This window comes from Callospermophilus lateralis, chromosome 10, assembly GCF_048772815.1.
Source record: "Callospermophilus lateralis isolate mCalLat2 chromosome 10, mCalLat2.hap1, whole genome shotgun sequence".
NCBI lineage: Eukaryota > Metazoa > Chordata > Mammalia > Rodentia > Sciuridae > Callospermophilus > Callospermophilus lateralis.
In genome coordinates, this window is record NC_135314.1 from 92,471,715 (window position 1) to 92,497,518 (window position 25,804).

General features: G+C 39.0%; 1 protein-coding gene and 1 non-coding gene across 2 annotated transcripts in view; both read left to right on the plus strand.

Annotated features, from left to right (window-relative positions):
- Positions 1-5,687: 5,687 nt before the first annotated feature.
- Nceh1 (neutral cholesterol ester hydrolase 1) overlaps positions 5,688-25,804 on the plus strand; it is a 67,642-nt gene continuing 47,525 nt past the window's right edge. The window contains exon 1 of the mRNA XM_076867335.2: positions 5,688-5,974. Within this exon, the coding sequence (XP_076723450.1) occupies positions 5,837-5,974 (138 nt within the window). The 5' untranslated portion in view covers positions 5,688-5,836. The remainder of the gene's footprint in view (positions 5,975-25,804) is intronic.
- Positions 21,343-21,452, plus strand: LOC143409021 (U6 spliceosomal RNA). Its single transcript, XR_013092540.2, has one exon. It is a non-coding gene; the product is annotated as a U6 spliceosomal RNA (small nuclear RNA).

Below are 25,804 nucleotides of genomic sequence, written 5' to 3' on the forward strand. Positions count from 1 at the left end.
ACTAGCAAATAGGTAATTTGAATTATTATGTGCAATATTTCTATTTTATTTTCCACATTTTAATTGGTGCATTTTAGTTGTACATATTGATGGTATTTGTTGTTTCATATTCATACATGCGCACACTATAATTTGGCCAATATTTCTCCCATCATTTCTCCCTCCCTCCTGCTTTCCCCCTCTGGGTCCCTTTCCTCTTCAGCTCTCCCTTTGATTTTTAGGAGACCTACACCATCTTTTTTTTTTTTTTTTTTTTTTTTTTTGTCATTTCTAGCTTCCATATATGAGAGAAAACATGCAACCCTTAACCTTCTGAGTTTGACTTATTTCACTTATCAAGATGGTCTCTAGTTCCATCCATTTTCCTGCAAATGCCATATTTAATTTTTCTTTACAATTCTTTACATGTTACAGTTAGCTGTGGAGGAGAGAAAATTATCTCTTTTTCCATGCTCAACCTTTCAAATCTAAATATTAGACTTTATCAGCTATATATATTTATTGAATATCAGCTCTGTACTTAGAACCGAATTGGGGCCTGAATGTAGGGCTTAGGAAAAGCACTGGAGTAGGTAATAACTTCAACTTTTGATTCAAATTTGTAAAAAGAACAGCATTCTGGCAATATACTAGGGACGTAAGAAAGGTAAATGCTCAACAGAACTAATCAATGCTTTTTTTTTTTTTGAAGACAAACATTTGAAAAATAAGAAAAAAGAAAAGTCAAAACTAAAATGAATAAATAACTCACTTGATTTATTTACAACCCATCTAATCACCAAAATTTAAATGTCATCCCGAGTGGTTGACCCAAGAATTTAGGCTGTTGGATATTTTAATAAATTACTATAAAGCTTATCTTTTCAATATAAATGATTTATTCATGAAAAATCATATTTGGATAACTTTACCACTAATTTATAATAATCCAGCTCAATTAGTGAAATAAATTCTGATGTTAAATCATCAATTCTAGTTCCATTAGTAATTCAATTAAGAAGAGGAAGGCTCAGGAAGTAGTTCAGTGGTAAAGCATTTGCCTAGCTTGCAGACAGCTCTGGGTTCAATCACCAGAACTGCAAAAAAAAAAAAAAAAAAAAAAAAAAAAAAGTTTAAAAAATAAAAATAAAGACCTGAGGGACCAGGGATGTAGTTCAGTGTTAGAATGCTTGCCTAGCATACATGAGACCTTGGGTTCAGTCCCCAACACACACACACACACACACACACACACACACACACACAGAGAGAGAGAGAGAGAGAGAGAGAGAGAGAGAAATATGGTAATTATGAATGTAGTTACTTAAGATAAGTTTATACTAGAGGAGTATAGCAAATCCAGTACAATCAATGTCTTCATAAGAAAGGGAGAAGAGACACAAAGACTGGCACACAGGGAATAGAGCTATGTGAAGATAGTGCCAGAGACTGGGAATGTTTTCAAGCCAAGAAGTGCTAAGATTGCCAGCAACCATAGAAGCTAGGATGAGGCAAGAAAGGGTCCAGCCCTTGCGGCTGCCAACATTTTAATTTTAGATTTCCAGCCTCCAGAACAGTGAGGGGATCAATTCTGTTCCCTTAAGTGACTCAGTTTGTGGTACTTTGTTCTGGTGGTTCCAGAATCTTGCCTTCAATAACTTAATGCATTTACTAAAGGCAAGGTCACTGAAACTGTGAGATGAGCACTATCAGTGTTACCAGGTCATGATTTTTTTTTTTAAGTTGTAGATGAACACAATGCCTTTATTTTTTTTATTTATTTTTATGTGGTGCTGAGCATCGAACCTAGTGCCTCACACATGTTAGACAAGTGTTCTACCACTGAACCATAATCCCAGCCCCCAGATCATGTGTGTTTAATGGAAGAGGAGGCAGTGAGATGTTCCACATCAAGGAGAAACACTTCTGTTTTCCTGGATCTTTTATGGCTTAGTCCATGCTGAATGTTTTTACAAACTTAAGAATCTTTTGGGTGATGATGTAAGAGACTGATAGTAAGAAAAAGAAAAATACACTTTTGTTCTTTGAACCCAAGCCAAGATTTTTTGCCTTTAGTGAGTGTAATACTGTCATGATTGACAAGATGAGCTTCAAACCATAATCAGCAGAGGATGTCATGCAAATTAGACACACCATAAATGCAATAATTTACGAACTAATTTTCTTTGAACATATCATGTACTAACTTAGATCTGAATCAAATGTTAACATTGCATTAAACTACATTGCTTAAAATGTTGCTGAATGTAATTCTGAGTAAATAAAAAACTCTTTAAAGATGTTTATAAATTTTATATACTTATTTTTATAGCTTTTTTTTTTTTTTTTTTTTTTTTTTTACAAACTTATGAATCTTTTAAGACAGGTTCCTGTTAAATTGTCGAGGCTGGCCTTGAACTTGTGAAGCCGCTGCCTCAGCCTCCCAAGTGGCTGGGATTGCACCCCTGCATCTGGCAGAATCTATGTAAGTGTGTCCTATCTCCTATAACTCTATCCTAAATTCGTTGCTTTACCTGCATTCCATTGCTAAGCTGCCACTCTGGGCCACCATAGTCTCTGATCTGGGCTTCTCCACAAAATACCTGTTAGACCTTCTATCCTCCACTGAGCAGCTGGAGCACACCTTGTCAAATTTAGGTCAGATCACCTTATTTCCCTGCTTCAGAGTCTCCAGTTATTTCCCACTGCACCAGAATATTAAGACTATTTAACCCTGGCTCACTGGTACTATACAACTTGCCTTCCCACACCTCCCTACCTCTCTGACTGGACCTGTACCATTATCCCTTAAGCACTTCTCTTATCTCAATTGTGCTTTTTCTGTTCTTTGGTGGGCATCTTAGAGCCTCCACACTTCTCCCTTGATATCTGTATCCTCCAAGGCTGCTCCTCCTTATTTAGATACTAAAATGGCATCCTCACATAGAGTCCTCTTCCCACCTAATTTAAAGCAACCTCCGGCCACAGAGTGTCACGACACCTTGTTCTGTTTTCTTCGCATACCTAATCTCTTAGCAGTAGAGCTGAATGGTAAAGCATGTGAGCACCAGGCCCAGACTCTGGGCTCAAATCCCAGTTTCACCTCTCACTAGCTGGATGACTTAGGGCAAAGTACTTCACCTTTCAATGCCTCTGGTTTCAGAATAATAGTACTTCACAAAATTATTATGAAAACCGAATGATAATACATTCAAAGTCTTACCCCAGAATTTGACTCAGAGTAAACACTCAGTATAATTTCACTATTATTATTTGTTTATTGTTTGCCCTCTGTACTTTCCTTATAGTTCACCCCAACCCCAAATGTAAAAAAAAAAAAAAAAAAAAAACAGATCTTATGGCATTGCTATCTTCCAACTCCTTTATTGCCCAGTGAAGGCCAAGTGTATTTGTCAAATGACTGAAGTGACAAAGGAAAAATGTGTTTATTTATCTTAACTGGTCTCATTTTAAAAACTCAGATCTGCAGAGAAGCCACCAAGAATTAGTGCAGTTTCTTTGTTCTTTCTTAGTTTGTATCTCTTAATCTACTGCTTCTGGGAAGCTACCCTTTTCTGGGAAGCAGAAGAAAGAAATATTGGTTCCATCACTTCCAAACAAGAGGATATGAACAGCTGTACTGGTCCTTATGAGACTCATCCATAACACTGAGTTTGTTATTACAGGTTGAAGATGAAAGGCTGGATCAGGTGTGGGTTTTGGCTTTTGGTTTAGTTTTTTCATTAGCTCTAAAATCTATGATTTTTAGGAATGTAGTCAAATCCAGGAAAAATATTAAAGTCTACAAGGTAAAACTTTTAATTATTTTCCAAATTATCACAAAACAAGTAAAGTTATATCTCTGGGATTTTTGGTGGTATGGGGGATTGAACCCAGGGCCTTGAACATGCAGGGCAAGCACTCTGCCAGAGTTACATCCCTCAGCCCTCTGTATTTTATTTTGAGATTTAGTCTGGGTTAAATTGTCCATTTGAAGGCACAATCCTTCTGCCTCAGCCTTCTGAGTAGCTAAGATTATAGGCATGTGCCACTGCACCTGAGTTTTGGGATTATTTCTAATCACACACAAAAATTAGCTTCTAAATTCATGCATACATGCTTACCCACAAACATACACAACCTATTTGACTAAAGTTATGTGCTTAGCCAGTAACTACAATTTTAAAAAAGAAAACAACTATCTCAAATTTATGCTTGAAACACATTTGAAGAATGTACTTCTTACAAATGTTTACCTCTGACTTTGAACAGAAAAACCAACTTTCTCCTAATAATCTCATCATCACTCCCACATTTATGGTTATTTCACTTCTGTTAATTAAATTAAATTTAAATTGGTAAGTTAAAATGAATAAGTATATATGCTAGGTGTTTTAAGGCCTTGGTTAATAGGTTTGGAGTTGCTCTCCTACCACTTCCTTGAAACAGTTCTAAATGTTTTCCATCTTGATTTCTGGTTGTAATTCTGCTAGTGAAGTTTTCTCTCTTCCATTCCATACTCCTCTGCCCCGTCCCCAACCCCAGGAAAGGCAGATTCCAGGGCTTCTCTTGGTACCACTGACCCACTGGAAGAATTGTTTCAGGGGCTATCCACCAGGTTTCTCCATTATAAAGTCATTACTTTTCCCTTTGTAATTAATAATTTATGGAGAGAGATTTTGATGAGAAAAGAAAATTTTTTGTCAAACTTTCATCTGCTAGTTTTAGCATTCATTTATGATTTTCTGTGGTTAATAATTGACATTCTATTTTAAGGAAATCCCCATGTATTTATTCATTTATATTAGTATATACTCTTAGATTATCTTATTCGGTGGTTTATAATCATTGTGATAATTTATTTTGATCCTAAAATTATTATAGTTTAGAGATGAGGAAACCCTTCAAACTTCCACCTGTGACTTTCTGACCAGTCCCCATCATTTTTGTTTCTTAACAAAATTTCTTCTAGTGCAACAACCTTGTCTTGTAATTTGCCTGTCCCAGCTTTGGAATCAGCCTTCTTTCCAAGAAGCTGTGGCAAAGAGCCACCACTGGAGAATAGGATTTCTAAACCAAGACTTAGATGATAGATGTAATGCTGGTGAGTCATTGTTTAAGCTATGGGAATTTATTAGTTTCTTTTCATCGCTTATCAATTAGAACTTTCATTCCCTACGAGGGTCTAGAGAGGATTTTTTTTTTTTTTTTTTTTTTTTGTACTGGGGATTGAACCCAGGAGCACTTTACCACTGTCTTACATCCTGCCTGTTATATCTGCAGCCCTTTTTATTCATTTATTTTATTTTGAAAGACGGTCTCGTTAACTAGCTTAGGGCTTCGTAAATTGCTGGGGCTGGCCTTGAAATTGCCACCCTCCTAACTCAGCCTCCTGAGCTGCTGGGTTTGCAAGCATGTGACACCTCGCCCGATTGGAGAGAAATTTTTTATTATCTTCCTCAGTTGTATCTCCATTTTGAGTCAGAATGACTCACGTGCTTGGACAGAAACTCATCACATTCAAAGTATTCGGTTTTCAACCGTTTGAGAACGTTCAGGAGGCCGGTCGTCACAGGCATGTAATACAAAGCAGTGTCCTCCAGAGTCCGCTGTGTTACGTCCAGCGCAGCGCCGGAGCTTCCTCAAACCTGGAGCGTTTGCAACACTTTGCAAGGACACCGAAGCGGGGGGGCACGTCAGAGCTCCGACTTCCTCCCGACGCCGTCTGTGATTGGCTCCTGGGGTTATAAGAAACACGTGAATGAACAGCAGCGGTTGGCAGAAACTTGCTGGAGGTCTCTAGGTGGTATCTCTCTCTCCTCCTTGTCAACCCACGGGCGAGCAGAGCCGGGGGAGGATGAAGTCGTCCTGTGTCCTGCTCACCGCCCTGGTGGCGCTGGCCGCCTATTACGTCTACATCCCGCTGCCCAGCTCAGTGTCGGATCCCTGGAAGCTGATGCTGCTGGACGCGACTTTCCGGGGCGCACAGCAAGTGGTGAGGCGCAGCCCGGCGCTGCTTCTCTCTCCTTCCTCTTAAGCAAATATTTGATGGGGAAGCAAAATTTCTCGTTCGTGTTCCACGAGAACACATTTTGCTAACGCAGTGAGGCGATCGCTTTTTTAAGGTGGCCCAGCCGGACATTTTCAGAGCATCGCCTTCGCCTCCTTCTCCTAGCAGAGGGCTCGATCTGTGTCGCCTGGTCTGCGTGTTTGATGGAAGAGGTTAAGTTCTTGAACAGAATTTGACAGTTGTTTAACTTCGCGTCTGCTCTAATTATCGCCCTCTTTTTGGTTTGCAATGTCAAAAGCCAAATCCTTCAGCATTTTATAAACTGCTCCTCCCTCGTTTTCGTTCTCCTATAGGAGCCGGCAGAGAATGAGTTAAATGTTGTAGGGAGGTTCGTGGAAAACAGGCTGTAATTCCAAGGGATATAGCCACCTTAAAAGCAGAACCCGGCAAGGACAATCATCCCAATGTCCCCTTGGCCTTGGCGCGCTCCATTCCCGGGGACAGCGGGCAAGGCTCCAGTTCCAATAGTACTTGAGGAACCGCACGGATCTCCCATTTCATCCATGGCACTTCGCAGCTCAGGCCAAGAAAGGAGGCCAGAAGGCCCAGCTGGCTGAAAAGGTGGCAGAGACAGGGCAGTCCTTGTGTGTTTCGTGCTTGTCCCACAGCATTTATTTTATGACCTTGGCTGTCAAGGAGATTATCTTTGCCTGAGCCAGGATACTCTGCCTTAACCTGGAAGGGTAACATTTCTCGCCATTACTTTGTGGGTGTGTGCCCTCTACCCACACCAGACAGGGAAAGGGAACTGGTTTATTCCATGGGAAGAGGCATTGTTTTTACAGTCAGAACTACAGTCTGCAGCCAAGCCTAAGCCCTATGATTGGGCAGTATTTCTGAGCAGCCTGCCTTATTTAAACTAAACTCTTTTTATTTGTATTTTTTTTTTTGGTGGTGGTGGTACTGGCCATTTAACCCAGGGGCACTTCACCACTGAATTATACCCCAGCTCCTATTTATTTATTTGAGACTGGGTCTCTAAGTTGCCCAGACTGGCCTCAAACTTTCTAACCTTCTGTCTCAACCTCCCTAGTCTCTGGGATTACAGGCTTTGGTCACCAGGCCATATGTCTTATCTAAACTCTTAACCCTCCTTCAAAATCAAATGATCTCCCTCCTCCAACCTTGAACATTAATCTCAGGTTATTTTTGTAAAGTCTTTTTTTCTTTTTTTTTTTCAGAAATGACAACTAGACAAAGAGATTTTTTAAAAATGTGATTTTCCTAGAGGGTTTACATTTCCTTTTTCTAGCCACTATGTGTAGAATTACATAGGCTGTGTGGCTTTGTGCTCTTAAAAAGTCCCCTTCCTAGGGCATTGTAGTACATTTCTAGTACAGATTTGCTTTTCCCCAATCCAGCCACATTCTTCACCTCCAAGTCTTCTTTTTTCCATTAGGAAAAGTCTATGAAGCTACAGACTTCCTTCTTTTCCAACTGCTTATTAAAATTTGACATGATAAAACAATGACCATTCCATTCTCTAGCACTGATATCAATCAAAACCAAAAAATCAGTCTTCATGTAGGAAACCCAGCAATCCCTCTCTCCCCTTATGAGATTATGTAATTTGAAAGTAACACCCTCCAAAGATTCTGGAGAATAATGGTGTTTATCTGCGTAGGTTAAATGGACATCTACAATAGAAATAAGGAAAACAGGGCTGGGGATGTGGCTCAAGCGGTAGCGCGCTCGCCTAGCATGTGTGCGGCCCCGGTTTGATCCTTAGCACCACATACAAACAAAGATGTTGTGTCCACTGATAACTAAAAAATAAATATTAAAATTCTCTCTCTCTCTCTCTCTCTCTCTCTCTCTCTCTCTCCCCCTCTCTCACTCTCTCTTTAAAAAAAAAAAAAATAAGGAAAACACGTGCTGAAAATACATGGTGGCCCATGCCTACGGACTCAGGAGGATTGCAGGTTTAATGCTGGCCTCAGCACCTTAGTGAGGCCCTAAGCAACTCAGCAAGACCCTGTCCCAAAATATAAGAAAAGGCTGGGGATGTGGCTCCATGGATAAGCTCCTCTGGGTTCATCCCTGGTACCAAAAATAAATATATAAATAAGGAAAATATGAAAAAAGAAACCTGTTGTCTGCAGACAATATTCTTAATTTTCAGGTCTTTGAGAAAGTCTCCCTTATTATAAGTAATGTGGGGAAAACAGGGTTTGTAGAAAGAACTATCTTCCCCACCTAGGTGACCAAACCATGAAGAGTGAGGCTGTATAGGGTTCTCCCCAATGTGCCCTCAGCTAGTGTTTGGAAATGGAAAGATTGTAATGCCGGGGCCTATCAATAGATGAGGTGACAAGAATCTTCACCTTACACTGTGACCCTGGACTGGAGTAGACTGGCTGAAAAGTGACTCTTGTCATTTCTATTCTGCATTGTGAAGTATAAGTAAGATCATTCAGAACAGATGAAAGCATATCTTACTCAGTAAAGCCATTTTCCTGAGTTTTCCCTGTAAAATATGAATCAACCCGGAGCCTGTGTATGCTAGGCAAGTGCTGTACCACTGAGCTACACGCATAGCCCAGGAATGTATGAGTGTATGCATTTGTTTTTTTGTGGTACTGGGATGGAACCCAGCTCTACCCCTGAGTTATATCCCCAACCCTTTTTATTTATTTATTTATTTAGAGACAAGATCTTGCTAAGTTGAAGAGGCTAGACTTGAACTTTTGATTGTCCTATCTCAGCCTCCCCAGTGGCAGCCATTGTTTCCCACCCCAGTACTGTACTTAAATGCCTGGTATGTGTAATTCCAAGAGTTGTCTCCAAAGATCCACTATGAATTGTGGAGAAAATCTATCGGGTTACCTAATTTTGTTGAAACAATAAAATAAATGTAAATTGGAAGTCATTTATATCCTTGAAACCTAGAGAGCTACCACGGAATTGCATGGCATAAACCGTGTTATTCAAATAATTTTAGTTTTCATTGGTTGGCTCCATTGCAAAAGTAATGGAAGCCATTTAGAAGATTAAGCTTGGCCTACTTCCTGACACAGCAGCACCTGCCTAGCTGGCATCAAGGGTCAAGAGTACTGCTTTATTCTTTTTCAAGTGCTTTACTCTTTACTACCACTTCTTATCACCTTTATTTTGTACAGTGAGCCACATTATTGAGATATGTTCATTGCACTGTTGTTCCTTGAAGTCCTCCAATATTTCCTAAGAAGTTACTTAGGGACAATAAAAACTTAAAAGAGCTGGAGATGTAGTTCAGAGGTCAAGAGCTCCTGGGTTCAATCCCCAGTACCATAAATAAATAAATAGCTACTGAGGATTTATCTCTTAATTCATCTCAAATACAGATGCTACATTGGAATCCCCTAGAAACCATTCAAAAATCCTGATGCCTAGGTCATACCCTATGCCAAATTTATTTGGAATCTCTGGAAGATAAGGATTTTTAACAAGTGTTTTTAGAACTTCCTCCAGGTGATTTAAATTGCAGAAAACCTTGAAAGAAACTGCTTTATAAAATAAATGTATTTCTGTGATAGATAATACATTTTCTTTAATCTGTTCAAGTTACATTGCATGTGTGTAGCTGGGAATGACCCCTTTTACATTAACATGGATTAGTTTATCAGATTAGTTGGTTGATACTAAGAGTCTATGGGGATAAAATACTAACTAGGCTAATTTCAATGTTATAAAAGAGCCATTATATCGCCTGAGCAGTGGAAAAACACAAGTGAAAACAGGTCTGGGAAGGGCAGTGGAGCACTTTAGATAATGTGGGGCAAAATGAAACTAGAAGAGAGGAGAGAGAGTAGGGAAGTTATGAATGCTGATTTCAAAATGCTATGCAAGTGAAGAAATGAGATGAAGGGACTGAGTTGTGTAAACTGCTGGAGAAAATATACATCAGGACTACTTTCGTTGAGGCAGTTTGGCAATATTCACCAGAAGTATGTTGGTTCTTTGACTGAATTTTATTCCTCTGGATAGAATTGGTTGTAAATCATGATGGATATTGGCAGAATTGGGCTGGGGTTGAACTCATGGTGGAGGTTTGCCTGGCATAAGCAATCTGTAGTTGTAAACTTGGAAACTTTTACAAGATTAAAAACTTTGTTTAACTAGTCCTTTTTAGAGCCCTGCCATTTATAAGAAATGTGGAGAAGCATTTAATACATATATTTTTCAGCATCATTTAAGGGAATAAAAAATTTAAAACAATGAAGGAGGGGATATGGCACGGACCTCAGAGGTAGTAGAGCACTTGCTTAGCATGTGTGAGGCCCTGTGTTTGATTCCCAACACTGCCCCCCCAACAAAAAACCAAGATTAAATTATGGTGAATATGGTGTATTCATATTTGGGAACACTATGCAGTTGAAAAACTTATGTTGTACAATAATGTTTAATGACTTGAGAAGATTTGTATTGTATATTAAGCAGGAAAGGCTATAATATTGCACATACACTATTTACATATTCAAAAGTACATTTATGTATTTTTTCACAATGAAGATATAATAAAATTTTTTTAAACCTTTTTTTTTTGGTCTAGGGGTATGTTTCTTTTTTCTAAAGTGGAATTGTGTGTATATGCATATCAATGTGATGTATATTTCTTAGAATTGTTCTATGAAGAAAATCAGATTTTTTTTTTAAAAAAAGCTATTTTGATATAGCTATTATAGTCTCATGCAAAGTCACTTAGACTTAGCACAGATTGAAAACCTACAGTGTTAGCTGGGCATGATGGTGCACACCTGTAATCTTAGTGACTTGGGAGGCTGAGATAGGAGGATGGCAAGTTTGAAGCCAGCCTGGGCAACTTAGTGAGACTCTATCTAAAAATAAAAAGTAAAAAAGTCTGGGGATGTAGCCCCAAGTAGAGCACTTATCTAGCCTTTGGAAGGCCCTGGGTTCCATCCTCAGCATCACATAAAAAGGAAAAAAAAAAAAAAAGCTCGGAGCTGATAGACATCATATAAGAGGCACAGTTACAAAAGCTTGTAGGAGAGGCCTTGTACAGTTCAGAGGATAAAAAAGAGGGGGTGACCCAAGGTAATAATGATATTTCAAGGGAATTCAGATCAGGAACCTCACATGTCTTACCTTGATCATCTATCTCGTAACTATCTGTTTTTCTATTTTTTTTAAATCTATCTATCTATTTATTTATTTTAGGGTGCTGGGAATTGAATCCAGGACCACTTGAATGTTAAGCATGCACTTTATCACTGACTTACATCCCCAGCCCTTTTTATTTTTTTTTATTTTAAGACAGGGTCTTGCTAAGGTGCTGAGGCTGGCCTCCTGTCCCAGCCCCCACAGTAACTGGAATTACAAGGGTGCACCACTGCACCTGAGGAGTTATTAGTTCTTATACTATGAACCTTTTCAATGACATAATGTAAAAGAAAGGTTGTTGAAACTGGCATTTCTTCCGATATTCACCTGTTTCTTATGGATGATAATGCTTTTAGACTAGTCCAGTAAAGTATTTCATTCTGTGTAATGCCTCCAAACCTGTTGAGCTTTAATATGACCTCACCTGAATTGCCTGGAGGTGATGTGATTTGGGGCTGTGTGGGTGTGATTTAAATGATCACAGCTCAGATGGAAACCCTATGGAAATGTAATATGCTAACATTTTTCATAACAGTTTTGAACTGGAATTTCTACTAATGTCAGGCAAATTTAATTTTCAAACCTTAGTAAATAATAAGTTTTGCCTATTGACTTCCAGACCTACAATGGTGTGTATTTCTTCATGTACACTGGAGATTTCACTAACCACAGTAACTTTTAGATGATTTCAAAGAATTGTTTTCATTTATTTTTAAAATTAGTGACTACATGTGAACAATTATTTAGGAATTACAGACTTTATGTGTGGTTTAAGTTGCTTTGAAGCAACTGCCTCACATTATTTTTACTCAATATTTTTGATTGGTACATTGCAATTATACATAATGGTAGAATTCTTTGGTACATATTTATACAGGCACATGGTATAATAATATAATTTGGTCAATATCATTCCCCAGTATTTCCCCTTTCCTCCCCTTCCTCCTTCCCCTTGGTCCCTTTTCTCTATTCTACTAGTCATGAGATCCCCATGGCTCCCACACCCCAATCCCCACTGTCCCAGGATTGTCTTTAAACACATGGCAGAAGAAAGGCTTGAAGACTAGCTTCAGGGGCAGTATTTAATCAGTATTAGTTCTAAAAGGTGAGATTTAAGTTTTCTGTGCAGACAGCACTTAGAAAACATTAAGGTCAGATTGACTTAGCTACCAGGTTTGAAAGACAATGCCTAATTTATAGTTGCATTTTTTTTTCTTTTTTAAGCATTTCTACAGAGAGAACTCTGAATACCGAAATACCATCATTCTTACTGTGTCCATCCCCACCTCACTGTCCCTGCACTGAGGATTAAATCCACAGCCTAGCATATGCTAGGAAAAAGCTCCAGCACTGAGTTATGCCCATAGTCCTTTTTTTTGTTTTTTAATAACAGGGTCTTACTAAGTTGCTCAAGCTTGCTTCAGACTTGCAATCCTCTGTCGCAGCCTCTTGAGTTGCTGGAATTAAATTTCTGAGGCCTTAAAGAACATGATCTTTTATTTCACCTTACATTTATATAGCACTCTTGGGTTTATGGGGAATTTTACTTATATCACTTCATTTAACCTATTTTGCCACATCATCCCAGTTGTGGAACACCTACAAAAACTTAAATCTAGGGTATCACATGTAATAAGTGATATGTAATATAATTATATAACAATATAATAATAATAAATTAATATAATATAAATAAGCTCTAGATTATGATTTCCAACCTAATTTATATACTTATGTCAATTTCATTGAAATATTTGTAAAGTTGAAAACTTGGGATTTAATGGAGTTAATTTCTTATAATAAACTACTGGTTGGCACTATTATTTTCATTTGTCTGCTGAGAAAACTTGAAACACAGAAAAAGTAAATGACATCCTCAAGATTACATGATTAGTTACACTGTGAAGCAGGGACTGGAATTGAAGTTCCTGGGCTCCTAGTCTCATGGTATTCTCACTGCTGGACCATGCAGTGGGAATGGTCACAATAACTTTTCACCAGGGCAGTGAAAGGTTATATTCTGACATTTTTTGAGTTTGCATGGTTAAAGGATTAAATTTCTTTGGTATACCAAGGGATACTGAAAGCAAGGGGAATTATACAAATGGTTCTCAGATAAAAGTGTTTTGTTTTATTTTTGGTACTGGGGAATGATTCCAGGGAGCTACATCTCCACCATTTTTATTTTTAATTTTGAGACAGGGTCTCACTAAGTTGCTGAGGGTCTTGCTAAGCTGCTTAGGCTGACCTCAACCTTGAGATCTTTCTGCCTCAGCCTTGTAACTCACTGGGATCACAAGCTTTATCCAGCTTGATAAATCGTAATAGTTACAGAAAATGTTTTTAATTTGTTGCCTCTATAACACATTTAAACATCAATATCTTGTGGGTCAAATGAATATATTTGCAGTGTTCCTGTTTGGACTGCTCACCTCTCCACACTTATTATTTTTGCTACTAAGCACAGATAGATAGTCCCAAAGTTATATGTAAAGTTTATTGTCCAAACTAGGACATTTTTGAGAGTGACAGGAACTACTACTAATAATCACGCCAGGACAATAGTCTTAAACCAGAATTATTCCCAGGTAAATCTGGATGATTTGCAAACTTTTGGCCTGATAAAGCTGAGTTGTAGAATGAGCCCTATTTTGGGTCCTCCCATCTGACTCAATCCTCCAGTCTCCACTCCACCACTCCCCCAGTTTTTTGTCCCCTATAGAATACTACAGAATAAAATTACTAAGTGATGTAGCTGGCACCACTCTGTGTCCCTGAAGACTGAACAGACTGGCGTGGGACACCTTTCCTCTTGTCCCTCCGACTTGCATGCCCTCCCACACACATACTTTGGTCAACATCCCTACATCTTTCAACATCAACTCAAATATCCTCTCTTTTTGGAAACTTCCCCACCCTCCAGCAGTCCCAATCGGCCTTCATTTCTCTCTATCCACTCAGCTAGTGTCTCATTTTTCTCTTATGGCCCTTTCCCATTTCTTTAATGTTGACATTTCTTAATGTGCAGGGTCCCCGCCAAATCATCAGCTTTCTCACCTTGGTAGGTATAATTTCCCTTTTACTGTTTTTAATTTTGTTTGTTTGAAGATCAATGATAGAAAAACTAGAACCAACATAAGCATTTCATGGTTCTGCTTTCTTTTAGTCTTTGTATTGCTCCATCTGCCCCAACAGACAGACATAGGGCCTCTACGCGCTTCTGACTCTGAATAGAGCCCAAAGTAATTTTTGTTATTCTTTGAAACTTCTTTTCTTTTTTGCAAGCCTAGCTGATTTATGAGTTTTTAACTTCCTCATGACATTTTACAGATTTATGCTTGTCTCTGTAAGGAATTATCTACCTGTTTCTGGCTAAATATTACTTATGATTACAAGTCATCTCCTTAAATGATGATTGGCAAATTTCCACATTTATTTGGTATCATTCTATATCTTTTCTGCTAGAATAGATAACTGATGATTACTCCATGAGAAATTGAGAGGTTCTCTTCTAAGCTTCCTATCCCATAAATATCAGATTTAAACTACTTTTTCTTTGAAGAATTTGAAGTCTCTCTCTCTCTCTCTCCCCCCCCACCCCCTTCCCTCCCTCTTGTTTTTGGTACTGGGGATTGAATCCAGGGATGTTTTACCACTGAGCTACATCCTTATTCCTTTTTTTCTTTCTTTCTTTCAGGGTCTTGTTAAGTTGCTGAGGGTCTCACTAAGTTTCTGAGGCTGGCCTCAAACTTAATCCTTCTGCCTTAGCCTCTCAAGTCACTGGAATAACAGGTGTGGGCCACCATGAATGGCAAGTCCACTTTTCTAAAGTGCAAGATATTTAGCTTACTATTTCTTATATGTATATCCATTCTAAAATAGGGTCTTTGTCCAAAGTTTTCTGTATAATAATGGATCTATTTACTGAATCATAAACACTGAATGATAATTGACACTGTAAAATTAGTAATGTTCTTTATTTTATAAGAAAGGAAATAGAGGTCCAAGAAAGTTAAGTAACTTGTTCACAGACACATGGCTGCTTAGTGAGGCTGGGCATGGATGAGGTCCGCTGGGCTCCCTAGCCATGCCTGTCCAGCCTTCCTTGTCCCCACTTCACTTCTCTCCTCCACCCTCTTCTGTACTCCTTGTGTAGTCCACACTAAGAATGCATCACACAGGAAGGAGCTTCTTTTATATTTACAGATTTTAGTGCCGGAGGTTATTAATATTATTAAGAGAAAAACTTTAGATAAAATAAATTTAATGGAGTGTACATAAGCAAAGGACAATTGATGAATCAGGCAGCACTCAGAACCAGAAGAGGTTCAGAGAGCTCCACTCTGCTTGTGAGCCAGGAGGTTTTGGAGGCCGAACATGGAAGCAAAGTAGAAAACTTATTTGGCTTCAGCTAGACATTTGCCTTATTTGGGTATGATCCTGTGAAAAGTTCTTTAGTTTAGTTGGTGGTTTCTGATTGGTTAAACTTAAGTTTCATTTTACTGTTTATGTTGACTTGTGGATTTTCGTTTGCCTGGGAGCTCTGGTTACAGAGACAACCTCAGGCTAATGGCCTCCTTCTTATTTGTCTTAATGATCTATATTACACATTACAAAGGGTTCCTTGGTTAAATAAAATTTGGCAATGCTGAGTTAAACAGTTAATGAGGTTTTCTTTCTTAATGATAAAGCATTCTAGGATTCTTACTATTTAATGTGAGTTTTGAATCTTTTTTTTTTTTTTCTTTTTTAAGGTACTTGTGATTAAACCCAGGAGCACTTTACCCCCAAACTACATTCCCAGTCTTTTTTCTGTTTTATTTTCAAACAGAGTCTTCCTAAGTTGCGTAGGCTGGCCTTGAACTTACGATCTTCCTGTCTCAGCCTACGAGGTCGCTGGGATTACAGGCATGCATCGCTGTGCATCGCTATGCCTGGCTATATTTTGAAACTTGCAGCGGTGCATACCTGTAATCCCAGCAACTCAGGAGGCTGAGATGGAAAGATCTAAATTTTGAAGCCAGCTGTAGAAACTTAGGGAGATCCCATCTCAAAATAAAAATTAAACAGGGCTGGGGCTGGGGATGTAGCTCAGTGGTAAAGCATCCTTGGGTTCAATTTACAGAACAAAACAAATAAAAAACTAAACATGTATAAACTTAGTCCCCAAGTTTAATTGACTATAGTTCTCTTGTTTCATAAAAAATTTCATGAAACTGATAACATTACCAAATTTTTTTTCCTACCAACATCATTTTATTTTGTTTGTCTTGGGAAATGCATAGCATTAAAACTTGAATTTTGGGGCTGGGGATGTGGCTCAGGCGGTGGCGCGCTCACCTGGCATGCGTGCGGCCCAGGTTCGATCCTCGGCACCACATACCAACAAAGATGTTGTGTACGCCAAAAACTGAAAAATAAATATTGAAATTCTCTCTCTCTCTCTTTAAAAAAAAATATTTAAAAAAAACTTGAATTTTTATTTTAATGTCTGTTAAATTCACAATACAAATTTATGACTTTTAAGATCTTCTTTCCATCAATTCCAAGTTGGGATTTCTCCCTTAGATGTTTAAAGAACACTTATTAGAACATTTATTTATACCCATGGTAGAATATGATGTTTGGCCAATAAATAAAGGTTCATAAGTCTGTCCTACGCACATCATGAGACATGAATATTACCAAATTTTGAAGACCATTTTCATAGTGATTTAAAGCGTGGACTCTGGTATCAAAAACTGTTTAAATCCTGACTTTGAGTCATATTAGCCATATTAGTATGACCTTGAATAGAGTATTTAACTATTAGTTTGTTTCCTGATCTAGTAAATGCATACATAATACTTAACCTATAAAGTTATAGTGAAGATTTCATGAGATTATGTGTATAAAGCTCTATTGTCCCCATCATTGTCATTATCCCTGCCATCCTCATCAAACATCAGTTAATGTATAAAATACCTGGACCAGTATCTGGAGCATGAGAATTAATTTAGTCCAGATCTGAGTTTGGCAGTTGTCCATAGTATCCTACAATAGTAGCACCTGGTTTTTGTTATACTGTTTCCACTTTCCTACTGCTCTCAGCTTTGTGGCTTTCTATACAGGTGTAGATCTTAACATGGTCTGCTATTGGCTATGTCTAAATCCAATCTTTAGCACCTACTAGTTATGGGACTAGTTGAGCAAGTTTTTGAACTGTAAGGAAACCGTTAGATTCCTTCTTTCTTTTTATTTGTGGTGCTGGGAACTGAACCCAAGGCCTCAGGCATGCTAGACATGTGCTCTTCCATTGAGCCACACCCCCTGCTCTTATTAGTTCCTTTATCAGTAAAAGTGAGGGTAATGACAGGGCCTCTCTCAAGGCTTGCTATAAAGATTAAATGTAACTGCATTTAGAAAATTCTTAACACAGTGCTTGGCACATCGCAAGTACTTAAAACTTCTTCCATTGTTAAAATCCTGGAGAACATGGGCTTAGCTGCTGATACCAACCATCATTGTGGCTGTCATAGCTAACTCATATTGTTCTATAATTGACATATATTAACTTATAATGACCCTGTGAGGTCATTATACTATTGTTACTTTTACATTGTAAGTGAAGGATGCGAAGCACAAAGGGATGGGTCAAGTATGTATCTGCCCAAATGACACACGCTGTAAGTGGCAGAGCCAGAACTAATCCAGCCTGTCTGGAGTCAGTGCTCTAAACATTGGAGAAATCGTTGTCTTTTAGACAAGCACTATCTTATATCAGTGATCACCACTGGGCTTTGCCAAGCTATCAATCCATTTTAGAATTTTATGTGTCACCTGTAAAGTGTTCCTTAGAGTTTAGGTTCTGAGGTCAGATTGTTGACATGACATTTTGTTGTACAAACGAAAGTACTTTTTACTACAATTCTAATCCCAATTGTGGGCCACCTTGCCTCAGTGTGAAGGTGATGAAGAAATAATGACAAGCAGGTTGATATTTTTCTCAGTGGAGGTGTTGGGCTGAGGCTCAGGCCCTGGGAATCAGATTCAGGATGAAGAATTCTTATTCTGGCAGGTAAGAAAGATGTGAGGTGCAGTTGGGATAATAGACATAATTTGTTCGGAGGATGCAGTAACCCCTAGCTCTCAGCCCACCGAGTCTTTCCGCAGGCCTTTTTTATATGCAGGCCAAACAAAGATAGTACACTGCCAACAGGTTACATAAGTGAGCACATAACTCACTAGCCAGTGTTTATGACCTTGAACATACGATGAATCATGGTGTCCTCGGCCTTGGCTACATACTAAAAACCTAGATCATTGGAAGTCTTGTCAAGGGAGCATAACTATAGCCATGTCAAGCCTGCCCTACAGGAAGGACTTTGGATTTGCCATCGATGGGACCTAGAGATTTGGCCTGCAAGTATGGAAAAGATGAGTTTGAGTTCTAAAATTATCAAAAGCAAGTGTCTTCAGTTTCCCACTGTAGTGAAAGAAATTTACTATGACCTTTATCATTTTGCTAGTGGAACAATTACTGTGTGCTAGGCACTGGGATATAGCAACTCACACAAGACAGAAGAGAATCTGACCCTCCTGGAGTGGAAACCTGACCCTGTAGGGCCAAAAGGGGAAATCTAGAAAATATGGGTGGGTTTGTTGGCAGGTCAGTGATAACTGAAACCCTGGGAACACATGAAATTCCTAGAGGAAGCAGCATTGGATGAGAAGAGGGAGAGCCAGCAAAGCAGTCAGGCAACAAGGAGGAAAACTGGGAAAAGAGAATGTCAGTAGAACCCAACTAGAACACTGCCAGGAGGACATGGTCAACTGTGTCGAATTCTCCTGAGAGGCTGAGAAACATTCGTGCTGAAAGGTAGTCAGCTCTGCCTCTGGTGGACCCACAGTGCGTCAGCCCCAACACATTCTCCCAGGCGTTTGTGGCTTTCATATTCAGTGTCTCAACCTACACCCCATTTGCTCAGATGAGTTCAAGATGTCTACCCAAGCTGAAGCAATGTTGATATTAAGCTGTTGTTTCTGACTAGAAATAGTCAAAATGTATTTTATATGTCCTGGTTAAAACCTGAGATGGGGGTTACTGATATTACATACTAGATAGCAAAGCACAGAAAGTACGGAAATTCCCTTTCCTCAAGTAATTAAATTTATGTTGGTTGGTTCATCTTTGTGGACACATATTTTACAATTGGATTCTTTTTAAATTATTTTTAATTGACAGATAATAATTGCACATATTTATAAGGTAGGGTATAATGTTTCAATACTATCTATATATTGTATGAACAGTCAGGTTATTTGGGTTATTCATCATCTCAAACATTTATCATTTCTTTGAGCTACATTTTCACTGAGCTACATTCTTTTTTATTTTTATTTTGAGACAGGGTCTTGCTAGTTGGTTAGGGTTTTACAAGTTGCTGAGACTGGCCTTAAACTTGCAATCCTTCTGCCTCAGCCTCCCACATTGTCACTGGGATTACAGATGTGTGCCGCCACATCTGGCTCAGATGAATGTTAACTTACCCCATTTTGCATTGAATTCTATTAATTCTATAGTTATGATTGAAACATTTAAATAAACATTCTATAATTTGATGAAGGTCAGAGGGGCAGTATTTTACAGAATATTCCATGTGCCAGATTTGGGTCTTACTAGCCACAGATGCTGCTATGGACCAAAGGTTAAAAGCTCAATAACTTTGCTTTGCATAGCCAATTAATATTGTGTAATTCTGAGTTATTCAATTAAGTGAAGCTATGTCTTGGATGAAAAGATAAACATTGTTTTTGGTTATGTCTATAGAAGGACACCATTTAGTAGTGATTTTTAATTATTCTAAAAAATTAACATCAGTTTCCTGTCTCTGTAATAGGTTTTTTTTTCCCCAAATCATAGATTTTTTAACTGCTTTTAAAACAGTTGGAGTTTTAGGCCAGTGTGGTAGCATACCCCTGTAATTCCAGCTACCTGGGAGGCTAGAGGCAGGAGGATCACAAGTTCACAACCAGCCTGGGCGACTTAGTGAGACCCTTTCTAAAATTTTAAAAGGCTGAGGATGTAGCTCACTGCTTGCTTAGCACGGATAAGGCCCTGAGTTCAATCCCTAGAACTGGGGGTGGGGGGAAAGTTGGAGTTTTGAGTTGTTTTGAGTTGGGGTATTGTTCAGTGGTGGAACATTTGTCTAGCATGCACTAGACATGGGTTCTATCCTCAACACTGAACAAAATTTTTAAAAAGTTGGACTTTCATTTGGGAGTAGTCTATAGTTATATCTTTTTTGGTACCAAGTATTGAACCCAGGGGTGCTTAACCCTGGGCCACATTCCCCCCCTCCTTTTTTAAAATTTTATTTTATTCAGAGACAGGGTCTCGCTAAGTTGCTTAGGGCCTTGCTAAGTTGCTGAGGCTAGCTTTGAACTCGTGATGGTCCTGCCTCAGCCTCCAAAGCTGCTGGGATTACAGGATTCTGCCACCACCCAGCCCAAGGTTACATCTTTATACCACCTCCAACCACCCCTTTCTCTTTTTTCTTTTTTCCAGCTTTAGAGAGTACTGAGCAATCATTGTTAGCATTTTAAACTCTATACACTTGTGATTTTTAAAGTGGCTGCAATAAAGATTGGTTCCTGTGGTTTTATGTGTACGTGGAGATACAGTGTTACTTTCAGATCTTTTAAATGTATGAAGTCATACTGTGTTACAGCTCTTCCTCTTTCTGCTAGGGAAGGAAGTGATGCCTTTTTCCTTTTCTAAAGTGCAAGTATATTTTTAGCAGACATTTATCAATCACTCAAAATGGCCAGACACTACAGAGGCCTTGAGGTTCTTGCACTATGAAAATTCTAGAAGTAGACAATCCGGACAACACTGACGGGTGCTTCCAGCTGTGGTGTGTTGTGAGAGCTGTGGAAGCCAGATAGAGGAAGCTCCCATATGTCTGAGGAACTCAGGCTGAGGAGGTGCTGGCTGATCTGAGTCTGAAGAGATGAGAAGCAGCACTGATCAATCAGACAGGAAGGGCATCCAGGGAGAGAGAACAGGAGGGGCCAAAGTCTGAAGTGGAAGAGCATGCCACATACAAGAAGCTACTTCCACTAATTTTCTGACAGAAAAAAAAAACAAAAAAACTTTTTTTACATAACTGAACCAGGGGTGGGACTAGCCTGTCTTGTGTTGTTAAGATCTTGTATAACTTGTTCCAGCTGCTCACATACTAAAATTGGAACAATACAGAGAAGACAAGCATGACTCCTGTGCATGGATGACATGCCATTTTTTTTTTTTTTTTTTTTTTTTTTTTGCATTACAGGGGATTGAACCCAGGGGTGCTCTACCACTGAGCAATAGCCCCAGCCCCTTTTATTTTTCATTTTGTACTTTGAAGCATGGTTTCATTAAGTTGCCAAGGCGGACCTTGAACCTCCTGCCTTAGTCTCCCAAGTGACTAGGATTATAAGTATGTGATACTTAGGTGGTAAGCATTCTACATTTTTAAAAATTATATCCTTCATTGTGGTCTCTTTCAATAAGTTAGTAATAGGATTATGAGAGCATACAATCATTGCATGAATTTTCAAGAGTAAGTACCACTTGGTGAAATAAGCTTAAACTACTTATGAAAAATATTCTCTATTACAGGGCCAAAGGTGTGGCTCTGTGGTAGAGTGTTTCCTGGGTTTATCCCCAGCACTGGGTGGGGGTAGGGGGGAGACTGTGTTATAAACCTATAGAGTAGCATTTAAATTTTGGTGACTAATATAATTTGATTGAAAATGTGGTTTTCTAATGTTATTTGCTTCAGTAGCTTTTTGTCTTCAACAAAAACTTTAAGTCAGCCCTTCTGGTTGCATCTCTAGTGTATTGCTTAAAAAAGCCTTCCTTTGTTTAAAGTTGGAAAGAAACACTAAGTTGTTGGCAGCAATAGTGCCTCATTTGAAACAAAAGCTTCTTGCCTATTCACCAGAGGGTGGGTCTGTGGTTTAGAGAACATGATCTCTTGGGTTAACTACCAAGTCTAGTTTCCCTTACTATGTTTGTGTTTCTCATTCCACTCTGTTCTTTCTTGTCTGTTTTTTTCATCTTGGCATTGGTAATCGTCTTGTTTAATTACTTCTACATAATTTGTTCCCACTGCCTGGCTGGTAGCTCTGGAAGGGAAGGGGTATGCCTATGGGTTTCCCTACTGTGTTGGTCAGCTTTTCCTTTCTGTACCAAAATACTTGACAGGAACAACTTAGAGGAAGAAAGTTTACTTTGGCTCATGGTTTCAGAGTTTCAGTCCATGGTGGGTTGACTCCACAGCTCTGGTCCCAAGATGAGGCTGCACATCATGGTAGGAGGGCTTAGTGCAGGGAAGCTGCCCCACTTATGGTGCCCAGAAAGCAGAGAGAGGGGGGCAGGAAGAGGACACAGGGAAGATGCACTCTTCTAGAGCACACCCCAAGTGACCTACCTCCTCCAGCCACACCTACCTGCCTACATTACCACCTAGTTGGTCCATTAAAACTAAGGTGGACTGATTGGGTTATAGCTTTCACAGTAGAGAGGGTACTGGTGATGACATCTCAGAGGAAGTTGTTTCTCTACATCTCCTTTCTCAAATAAGGATCCATGGTAAAATCAATTAGCACAATTGCTTGGTTTTGCCCCAGACTCCTGTTTTCTTTCCACGAAGAGCCCAAGTAGGAAAACAGTACAGGGTAAATTGCCTGCTGCTTCATAAGGCATGAACTTAGAAGCAACAGTGAAAAGAAACATAATAGTGTCAACCTACTTTATAAACAGAGATATGAAAAATTGTGGTATATAAGGGTAATAAGAATTGCAATGCATTTTGCTGTCATGTATTTAAAAAATTAATCAATTAAATAAAAAAAAGAAAAGAAACATAATAGCAATGCTGGATACTCGTTCGTTCAATGATTCTAGGGAACATTAATTGTGTGCTAGGTAGTATACTAGATTTAAGGCAACAAGGAGGAGGCAAGAGACCTGGAAACTGCTAATGATAATGCAGCACATTCCAAAAGTTTGAACCAAGTATTGGAGAACAGAAAGGCAGGAGTGACCATCCAAGCAATGTATTGGGCAGGGTGATACAGAGGAGGGACCCTTGAAGTAGACACTGCAGGATTAATTGGAGTTTGTTCATGAGAGGAAGCAAGAGAAATTCCAGTAACAGATGGAACCCTATAGTTAAACCCTTTGACTCTTTGAGGAAAGTGTGTATTTCATGGGCAAGACAGACAAATTGTACAGGCTAGTAGGTTCAGGGAAGCAGGTTATAGCAGTATTAAGATGAAGGGTGTGGTTGGACAGTGGGTGGGTGTCAGACTGCTTAACTTCTATAATCCTTGGATGTCACAGCTGCTTTAGAATTTTCCCCACAGGAGCATAATTCCTTTAGTATAATAAAACTGATTTCCCCCTCTTATTCTAAGAGGTTAATATTCATGCCAATGACATTTTGGAAAATAGAAAAAAAATCATCTAGGATCCCATCTTAACACAACCATCCTGTTTTTACTGTATTTCTGTTTAGTCTCCTTGTGTATATGTTGTCTTGCTTTTGCTAGATGCTTCCATACTATACATACAATTTCAGGCACTACTTATTTTACTTAGAATTTTACCAGAAGGACTTAGCACATCATTACTGCATATCATTCCCCATTCTCTTTGCAGAGAGTGTATCAAAGAACTTGTGCCATTTTCAAAACTGTTTCCCTATTAGCAAAAAGTTAAACTGCTGTGTGTAGTGGTGCAGGCCCTTAATCTCATGCAACTCATGAAGTGGAGGCAGGAGGATCATAAGTTTGGGGCCAACTCAGCAACTTAGTGAAGTCCTAAGCAATTTAGCGAGATAGTGTCCCAAAATAAAAAAAAAAAATTAACTAGGGTTGGTAATGTAGTTCAGTGGCAAAGCACCCTTGGGTTCAATCCCCAGTATAAAAAGATAAAAGAATTTAGACTCTTTAGTTACTTGCCACTGTAAAGAATGTTACAGAGGTGCACATATAATCTTTTTGTTTTTGTGTTTTCCTCAAGAGATTCTCAGAGTCGACCTCCTAGATACAAGGCTATAAATCTTTTTGCAAGTCTTTGAGAAGACCCAATAAATACCCCTTAGATTCTCCATCATCTCTTTGTCCATTTTCATCCATAATTAAACTACTTCTATGCATTAACATAACTTAAGATGTAAAATAAACAAGACCAAAAAATTTTTTCAACACTTTTGTTTTTATTTTGCTTACTATTGCCCAGGTTTGAAAATAGACCAAACAATAATTAATAAATTATTCATATTTGTCTGGGAAAATGTGGTCAGACTTTTCAGTAACCAGGTTAACAGTTGAAGACTAACCTGTTCATGTTATTTTTGGCCCACACTATATGCTAAACATTTTAAAAAATTTGTTGTCAACACTTAAAGGTCCAGTTATTTCACACAACCATCTGGACTTCCTGCTTCTCTCAGAAGTCCTTATCTGGCAGCGCTGGGCCAGAATTTTCCCTTCCTACAGTTGCCTGGAGCTGAGTGTAGCTGCTTCTGTAGATATTGGTTCTCCAGTTTGCACAAGTCTCCCCACTCCCTAATGTTCACATCTGTTTTAGTCATTTTCATTAGTTGTCCTGGCCTCTGAAGGCATGAATTTATGATCTCATAGCATATTCAACAGTAAGTACTCATTTAATGTCTCATGTAACATATTTATATATTACATGTATATTTATTGAGTAACTTTCATTTTGTACAAGTGCTCCAAATGGTTCCTATGCTTAAGGGATTCAGAATCTGTTGGGAGAAATGAGACATGACTACACAGCAAGCATGTCAAAATACAGGAGCATAAGCCTGGCGATCTCAGGAACAGTGAGTACCCGGATAATTTTCAAAGGAGCAGTACAGTTAACAAGGGCTGTGAACCCTGAAGGGTGAAAACTGACAGTGGAAAGATTAAGGTTGAAGCTGTACTTTGACGAATGAGTCAGAATAACAGTTTCAAGGAGGCAAGAGACTGGTGACCTGGATGTTAGAGGAGAAAGAAAAATATAAAGCACCAACAAAAGCAAGTTGGTGGGGGAGGAGCATGTTGGGGAACTGTGAGGGGCCTGCTTGGTTGGAATACAGGGGATGGGGAAAGGAGGATGGGCATCTACTCTTCAACTATCACCACCTGTGGCCATGCACTTCACAGTTGTTCTGGAAATACCCAGACAGCAAGCAGTGCGTGCCAATACTGGCCCACCTTTCTTTATGCAAAGTATGCTTTCCACTTTTTTCAGACTCCTTCTCTTACTTCCTAGCTCTGCTTACTTCAGGACAAAATGAAGAGAACTTGATTTCTGTCATTAGAATCCATGGGGGAAACTTGGTGTAAGAGAAACAATAGAGAAAAGGAGGAAAAGGAGGGAAGTAGGTTATGAAGTTAGGAGAAAATGAAAAGGAAGGGTAGAGTGGAAGGGCGGGCATTTTAGCAGGCACTACCAAATTCCAGGGGAGCCAGGTTCATTTGCCCTTTCCCACGTCTGGGTCCCCCAGCTGCAGAACCTCACCTACTGATCTCCACCAGGACACTTTGCTCCATGCTTGTTCCTGTAATTCCTTGGAGCCTCTGAGAAAGATCCATAGGATAGTTTTATGT